Here is a 9450-nt window from a genome sequence, read left to right as displayed (position 1 = left end):
GCAAGTGCAATTTGGTCAAAACATAACAATTATCTAGCAATTAGCACGTTTCATGTATTTTCACAAAGTTCAGCAGCTAGTTTCATCAAGACAGAATTCTACTTGAAATATTACTCTATTCAACAGATCATAGCATCTCAATTAATTCACCAAAAATCGTCACAAAAGCATACATGAGTTAGGTTTCCAGAACATATTTTATTGTATTTTTATTCCACATAGATTTCTCACAATGATCAAAATATTAAAGCAAACTCACAGCAGTCAAAATCATGCGCAACAGAATGTTATTTGTTATTCCCGTTAAATGAAAAATCCAACTAATGCAAGACAAATTGAGTTTGGTTCTTAACTCAACAAGTTAACTTCCAGAAGTGGAACCAACCCATTTGGTCTTGTAGTTCATGAGATATGATAATTACAAAACAACCTAACAGCAGGTCTCACATTTCAGAATTGCACTTCAGTTTTTTGTAAAATAATAAAAGTTAACTTTCACTCGTCCAAAAATTACAATTTTGGACTTCATAGAAACTAAACTCAACATAGCACCTTGTAGTGTTAACAACCTCGACCAATTTCCACATTAACATTTAGTTACAGTTGTCTAAACATAACTTACAATCTGTCCAGTACCAGTTTTGACCTTTAATAATATTTAAATTGTTTGAGCAACCAAATCACCTCCAAATTAGGTGTGGTTGGGTTTTCTGGAAACTAGACTCAGAGTACTACCTTTTAGACTCATAATTAGCTCAGTTTGCTTTTATATTTAACAAGTTATATGTCATTCAAGTTTAACAATCTCTGCTGACAAAACTCAGCAAGCACAAACAATCGTTTAACATGCATCCTAAGCATACGACATAACTCCAACATGCATAAACATAATTAATCACAAAACTCAGTAGTAACCCTCTAGGGTTTACAAACATTCAATGATTTAACAATCTTTCACCGTTCAAAATCACATATTATCATCACAATCAATAACCAACGCATAATCAATCATCCTCTAATCAAAATCAAACATATAAACACTTAATACATGATTTACCAAGTTAGGGTTTCATGTTTATACCTTAAAAACGCAGAAACAACCAAGAGAAAGATGAGAGATGCTTAGAAACGAGTGTGGGATACTCCGATTATGAAGAACAAGATCAAAACGAAGGTGATATGGGTGTTGGTGTGGCTGCCGATCGCAAGAGAGAGGGGAGGGGTGGCTGCCGATCTGGTGTGAGAGAGAGGGAAGAGAGTTAGGGTTTTATTAATAATAATAATAATAATAATAATAATAATAATAATAATAATAATAATAATAATAATAATATTTTACACATAGGTCCCTCAACTTTTAAGTATTACTTTTCTAGCCTAAAGTAACTTGTTTGCATCTTGAGTTAGTGTTTTAAACAATATTATCAAATAGCACATAAGCCTAACAAATAATTATCACATAATTATTGTTTGATATTTGTCGTTTATTCACCAATGGTTTGCGTCAACTCGTTTGCGTTTCGGTGCAATCCCGAAAGACTACACATGTAGTAATTGTCAAGCGTCATTTAAACCCTAGTTTAAATGTAATGAGATGTGCGTTATAGATCAAGTGATCTTAAGTTTGAATTGACGGAGTTTGAGTTATCGGAGTTAACCTGAAATTGACGAGTGACACAGGATTAATATTATTTTCTTTTAGCAATCTATGAATCACTACTGGTAACTCGACTACATCAATGAAAACTCACTTTCTACTACTCACCTTTTAATATTTGGTTAATCTATACTTTCTTTTGAATTCACTTAAGACCCAAAGTTTTATATGCATGTATACATATGCAAATAGAATGTGTAGATATCATGAGTGGGATTAGTGATATTACAAATCACTAGTTTTAAGTTAGTGTCTCTGACAACATGGCATATTGTAGAGACTTTCTTATCCATTTCATACTTATATACATTATTATTAAAAATCATTATACAATATAATAATACACATAAAGTCTATGATAATTTAGTAGTGATGTTAACTTTTGAACTCTTGAATAAAATTTATGATACATTTTTATCATAAATTTGTAATATTTTTATATACTTGAACTATATAATAAGAAATAATTTTATTAGTCACTCTGTTACTTTGTATTATTGTTCTTTTATTGTTATTGTTATCTTTTAATATTATAATTGTTTATTATTTTAAAATGGTTGTTACATCATCCTTTATGGAACTTACATTTGCATAATAGTCTTCCTAAAGCGACTAGGTCAAGCCTTGATTTCATTCATATTGGGTTCAATCAGGGTAGGTGGTATGCCAAACCTCCAATTTATCCAAAGTGGAGTCTACAAATGATTTGCTTGCATTAATATTTCCTTCTGACTGCTTTCTTTTACTTTTCCATTTTCTTAGAATAGATCATGCCACAAAATTCCGTCGAGGTTATTAGACGTTTATCGGTATAGGCTGAGATCCAGACAATTACCTTGCTTGGCTTACACGAATAATTATTTGTTGGACATGGTGTCGATGGGAATATTATTTTCGAATTTAATAGGATTTAAGATAACAGTTTGTACTACTATATCTTATCCTTATTTATCAAATTCTAAACTTGTTAAAGCCTAGGTACTTTGGTCAAATACCTAATTCCCTAAAACCGATGAATCTGATACCAACGTCTCACACCCCGACTTAGAGCTTAGGCTTGTGACCAATAATTGGTGTCACACTCCAACCTACGGCGAAAATGCCGGGGCGTGAGCTGATTGCCCACAGCTCTCAAGGTACTATTATGCAATATTGGAAATTTTATTAACTATTAAGTTAAATTCAAATACAACCAAATATTCAATACAAAGATTCATAATCAAATAAGTCAACAAACAAACATATATCATAAATTTAAAAGAATTTTTATTTTTCTCTATCTTGATAACCTATGTTTTCATCCAATCTTGATTGTACATCACATTGTGTGACATTCGTCAATTTCGGGTCTTGTTTGTATTCGTTTTGTATCCGTTTATCATGAAAACCGACCCGTTTTGTAAACTGAAACTTATGATATAATCAAAATGATGGATTTTATGTTACAATATTGTTTTACACTTGTTGGGTCTAGAAAATATCCTTTTCGGTCCTTAAAACGCCTTAAAAACGCTTAAAACAAACTTCAGGGGCCATAATTGTCATTTTTGAAAGTTTGAATATTTTGGCCGCCCACCTCATCGCTATACGCGATGGGGGAGCCCTCTAGCCATCGCGCGGCACGATCAAAAACAGACCAGCAGCATCTTTGTTTGTTGTTTCTTCTTTACACTCTATTATCCAATCCGATTTTTACACCCTCGTTCACTTGTTAAACCCTCTAAATCCCCCTATATAAATACAAGACCTCCTCCTTCATCCATCCCTGCTCATAATTCAACTCCTCTCTCAAAAATCAAGTTCTTTTAAGGTTATTTTCTTTGTTCATGAAGGTTTGACTTTTAAAAGTCAAACTGAGTAATGTCTTTCATTTTAATTAGCTTATATAGTCTTATATACAACATATATATAATATACACCCCTTGTTACCTTTGGTGGTTACTTCCCCGGTCTCGGTCGGTGGAGTGTCGGGCCTCGTAAGGCAAGGCTACATGGAGGACTTACATAGTCCTTGATATATATATATACTTATATAACATGTTTATACATATTAACCACGCTTAACTTCTTCTCATTTTAGTTTGTATATCATATTAATGAAGTTCCGTGGTTATGGGGTCGAAGAGACTAGCCTCGGTTTAACTGTAAATAGCTCTAAACCGTAAACCGAACTTTGTATACTAGTTTTGTTAAATAATTGTTTAAACATCCTTATTGTTAGAGTATAAATAGTTTTGTTAAATAATTGTTTAAACATCTTTGTTAAAAAAAAGATCCGAACCGAAACAATTATTTAACAAAACTATTTAACAAAGATGTTTAAACAATTGTTTAAACATCCTTATTGTTAGATTTACGGTTTAGAGCTATTTACAGTATCGATCATTTTAGTTTTGTTAGATTTACGGTTTCGGATCCGAACCGAAACAGAACTTTTTTTTAAAGACTTTATTGTTAACTTTTTTGTTGTAAAACTTAAGTATCATCATTTTTAAATTATTATACAAGTTCTTTGTTATTTGGGCATCTAGCAACCATCCATGAACTTATTGCGAGATGGAAACTGAACAAAACCGAACTAAACCGATTTTCACTCACATAAGACACACAAGTGTGTTTCTAGCTATCAGGACTTGTAGTTTCCTATAAAAATAGTTTATAAACCGATTTTAAATATTTTCTTAAAGTACTTGGAATTTTGAATCCAACTTGATCTTATAACAAAGTTGGACCGACAAAACCGAACACTTGATTAATGGACGTTATTAGTTATAAAACTATAGAACTACATACTTGGATAATTCTTCTTAAATTTTATTGAGTTATCTCATAACATTCATTATTTTGGAAAGTTGACTTTGGGTTTGACCAATTATCAAGACCCGAACCAAAAATCCGAACATTTGTTAAAAACCGTCTTACTATCTATATTATAAAGGGGCTTGCATTCTTGCATTTTACCCACCTTATTACTTAACATATGTTGAGTAAATATTAAGGCTAGATACTTTAACCCAGTTTCAAGCAAACTTGTATTTTTTAAAAGGACTATTGTTATAATTTCTTAATTATTTACATTTTAAACCTTAAACTTTAAGTGTTTACATTTCTCAACATTTATTTTATTTTAAAGACTTCCAAGACAATTTTTCTAATATAAGACTTCTATTCTTTTAAGCTTTGTTCGTTAAACTCGTCGTTCCGGTTAATCTCCAAATCATTAATCTATCAAGTTTATTAATTGAACGTGAGTACTTTCATTTCCCGTTTCCATATTTCATTTTGGGGTGATATTGCATACTTATTCAAACTAAATGTTTTATTCTTGAGTTTTAAACCACAAACTTTATTGTATACTTTACTTAAATAAATGCCCGATTTGGTGTTCTATGCTTACATGCTTACATGCTAATGTGTTTACCGCTTTTGGTTGGTTGATTCATAAATCCAAAGCTATTTGATTTTCTCTTAAAGCAAAGTTTCATTAATGTATTCTTATTAACGATTTCATACAAATCCTAGACAATTTGGTATTCTCATATAGAAAGGTGTTGTTAATGTATTCCTATTAACGATTTCATTATCAAAATTGTTGCTATTATTTATTGTTTTGTATACAAGTTGTGGAATTTCCTACTATATACATATTGTTCAAAACTATGAAATTGTTCGCCAACCTTTGTGTTGACAAATTTTATTTTATGCAAAGGTTTGAATCTAGGTTGACTCGAGGAGTTGGAGAAAATGTAATCAAGACTGTTAGGATATTAACAAAAAAAATGAACAATGTATTTTGCTATGATTTGTTTTGGTTATCGTATGAATAATTGTTATGTGACTTTTATGATTTTATGAATTTGAATTAGTTTATTAAATATTGTCACTATTAATAGTGTCTTGTGTATTTGGGCAGTCGGTTGCATCCCGGCATGTTCCGCCGCCGTTGGTCGGGTGTGACACGTCACACGACAACTTGCATATGCGTTAAAAAAAATACAATAGATTTGTCAACACAAGGTTGAGTGAGTATAACACCAGATTTGAGACACTATAATAATAATAAGTAAAAGTGCAAACTGTTCCTGTGAGATATACACTTAAGCCATAGCACATAACAATCAAACAAACCATAAAGTAAGGACTCAACCAATCCATATAAATGGACATGGTTACCAAGCAATGACTAAACCGTTTCCATAAAAATAGACATCGGTTACCGAAGTAAGCAATAACATTCAAATAAAGCAAGTAAGCAAATAGCAAGTTAGGTAGACTGACTGATAAACACACAAGGACAAATAGTTGCGTTTAAATACTATATAATAGAAAATATCTACGAGCGCACATGTCCCCAAAACAGTTAAAAATAAGTAAAAGAATGGGAGTGAAATATCACCTTGACAAACGAGCAAACGGAAATATCAAAATATTAAGAATGTAGATGGTAGATCAAGCTTTGAAGATAAAGCCTAATCAAGAACAAGTGCGGAAAAAGAATCAATATGGATAACTAACGGAGTGAAAGAAAGCTCGGACTTTGATATTTAATTAATTTTAATAATCATACATTTATAATTTTATAGATCTTTCAAATCTTACATCTATTTTAAACAATATTATAATTAAAATTATTTTGTTAAAATATATGTTTATAATATATCACTTAGATAACATTAATTCATTTATAACCACTTTTATTTATATAAAACTTATTTATTTAGATTTAGAACAATTATGATATATTTATATCTGTACATTATGAAAATGCATATAGGATGGGCAAGATGGTCTTTTCACAAAAACTCTTAAAATTAAGAGTTGACTACCCTTTGAGCATGATGTACAATGATTTTATGCTCTCAAAGACATAAACCAGCTGAATAACATGATTCAAAATTCAAATTCTATCTTGTGACCTTCCTCGACCTTCAGTTCATCCCGCCTATGAAACCACTAGATCTGGAAATCACAATCATCTCCGCCAAACACCTCAAGAACATCAACTATACACAACATATTCTGGTTCGATATCAATCGCTGCCTCACCACCAAAATCTTTACAAATTGATAAGATATATGAATTATGAACTGAATGTGTGAAATTAACAGTTAAATAGAAGATTTTGAACTCAAGATACACTACATATAAAATATAACAAATTGATAAGATATATGAATTTTCAAAGGATCAAAATGGGTATACAAAATGAGACATCATTATTACATATTAGAACGGGCCAGCAAGTTAGATTAACCGGCGAATACTTTTCGCGTGTTCTTAAAAAAATTATGAACAAATAATGTGCTAACTATGGTTAGAAAAACAGTATTAAAACAAACTTAAATGAACGAACATTCACAACATAAATTATTAAACAGAAGATGTGCAGTTTTTATTTGTGTTTTTTTAATAAAAATGGGTTTAAATGATTTGGATAATTTAAACATTAAATGATTGGTCCTGCGAGGACGGTCGCGCCCTCCCCTTTTAAAGGCGGCAGTTCTTATAAAATTATAAAACTTGTATTTCCGATTTCCCTAAACTATAGGCACGCACATTCTTTATAAAGTGTCAAATTTGGTTGATCCGAAAATGGTATTTGGTCCATTTAGGAAAGGAATTATGTGTGATTGATGTTTTAATTTTGATAGCAAACAATATTATTATCGAACCGGTTAAAACCAGGTACTTAACATGTTGGAACACTAACAAAACTTTTGATTGCTAAGTATAAAGTTTAGTTTACCAGGTACTTAACAATTAAAGAGGTTGATGGAATCATTTAAGGAAAGGTTACCGGCTTGTTATAGAGGTTTAAAATCAAGTAGTAAGACACGTGAATTTCAAAGTCGAGTTTGTGTGTGGTGTGAAATGATGGGCGGCTTCATGATTAGTAAAGGGAATGAATACATGTTTTTTGAACCGAGGTTTGAACATATTACTTATCATCAATATATAGTTAAATCTTGTTATTTTAACACATAATTTAGCTAGCTACAAAATATAAACAATTGATATCAATGATAAAAAATCTAAAATTCATTATTATGTAATTTATTAAAAAAAGACGGTTCATGACCGAAATTGGCTCTGACCAACATAAAATATTATTAATAAAAAAAAAAGAAAGAATATATATGTATATATATATATATATATATATATATATATATATATATATATATTTCGAGAACATAAAAACTTGTCATGTTTTTCTTAAGTATCCAGAATTTCATTTTTCTTTGACAATGGCGAGAAACCTCATGCCCTTCATACAATCATCCCCAACGTGACTCATGAAACCAAATTTTCCCGGTGCTGTAAGAACTATCTCATGACGTCCAAGCTCCCTAACATCCACCACACGTGATGCACCACAACATCTGTTAATCCCATCTTCGTCAACCACCAAGATACAGTGGTTAAAGGTCAAATCAAACACTGCATTAACAATTAATATAGTTTAGTTTGTTAACTTGCTTGCTTGCGTCCTTCAAGACATACATAATTACGTATAAAAAATAGAAATGAGTTATGTATGAAGCTGACAAGAATATACCCAATATGTCTCCGACACGGAAATCCTTCCCTTGGACCCATGCATTGTAATCAACACCCTGTTGCCAACCTTTATCATCTCCAACTATATACTTTGTTCCTTCCGCACATGGTCCTGCACCTGTTACCACAATATGTTTATTTCCTAGCGCAACATCATCCGCCCGAGCCACAACTATTGCAGTTGTTATGAGGATGAAGATGGCCAATTTGTTGTTACCCATTTGGTTATAATTTCATTCTATTATGACATCAAATATATAGAGAAAGGAAGCTTGCTAAAACTTCTCTACATCATAAATATTCATGAACAAGATATTTTGTAGCCTAATAATTCGCTAAAATATTCTAGAATTAGTCCTTTCATTAGTAATTAAACTCACAATACACTAACAACATATATATATATATACATATAAATATATAATTTAACGTAAATAAAGATATATACATGTCAGTATATATATTAATTACATCTAAATACATGTAATTTAAAATTGATAACATGAAGTATAAATATATTCCATTATATTAAAATTCACTTTAAAAAGTCAAATACTAAACACATTTTATTACTTCAGAAGTCGGAATTGAAGGTATAACTATATTGCATCAAACAACAATGTCATTTGTGGACGATTTGAGACTAAACATATTCAAACCAAGTTGAACTTTTAAAAACTGAACCATCGTAAAGGAGTCCTAGGCGTACCCCTAGTTCAAATTGTTTATGTTTATTTGTGTTTGATTACGTTCATTTGTATTCGCTTATATTCATGAACTGTATGTTAAAAAAAATTAACAAACATGATCATCACAAACATTTTTATAAAAGAAAAAACATGAACAAAAAAATTTGTTCAATTGTTTGTTTGGTTAAAGTTAAAGAAACACTAACAAGCCCCTTCTGTTTTTGTTCGGTATGTAAAACTTTTACTAGAAATTGATAATATAGAAAAGGGACACGATATTAAATACCTTGCGATTTAATGATGGTCTTTGATAATCCATGTCTATTCAAGTCACCAATTGCAAAAAGAAAACCAAATCAAAACAAATAAAACTAAACTAAACTCCTGCTTATAATAAGCACAGTAAGATCCATGGTTCCTTTTCGGATACTAATATATATTGTAAGAAACTCAATATTTTATAAAACAGAAAAATTACTTTACAAACTCTTTCATGATATTTTTATTACCAAATGATGTCACTCTCTATTCGTTATTTCATT

The 9450-nt window shown here is 30.7% G+C and overlaps 1 protein-coding gene across 1 annotated transcript; it reads right to left on the bottom strand.

The window, feature by feature from the left end:
- Positions 1 to 7890: 7890 nt before the first annotated feature.
- LOC143586940 (blue copper protein-like) lies at positions 7891 to 8440 on the bottom strand. Its single transcript, XM_077068377.1, has 2 exons — positions 8218 to 8440; positions 7891 to 8099 (listed from the first exon to the last, which is right to left on the bottom strand). Exons 1-2 carry the CDS (start codon positions 8438 to 8440, stop codon positions 7891 to 7893), a joined length of 432 nt encoding a protein of 143 aa, XP_076924492.1.
- Positions 8441 to 9450: the final 1010 nt, after the last annotated feature.

Source organism: Bidens hawaiensis, unplaced genomic scaffold, assembly GCF_021521415.1.
Source record: "Bidens hawaiensis isolate Kalapana, Puna unplaced genomic scaffold, B.hawaiensis_p1.1 tig00035049_1, whole genome shotgun sequence".
Classification (NCBI taxonomy): Eukaryota; Viridiplantae; Streptophyta; class Magnoliopsida; order Asterales; family Asteraceae; genus Bidens; species Bidens hawaiensis.
This window is presented reverse-complemented; position numbering and strand designations above follow the sequence as displayed.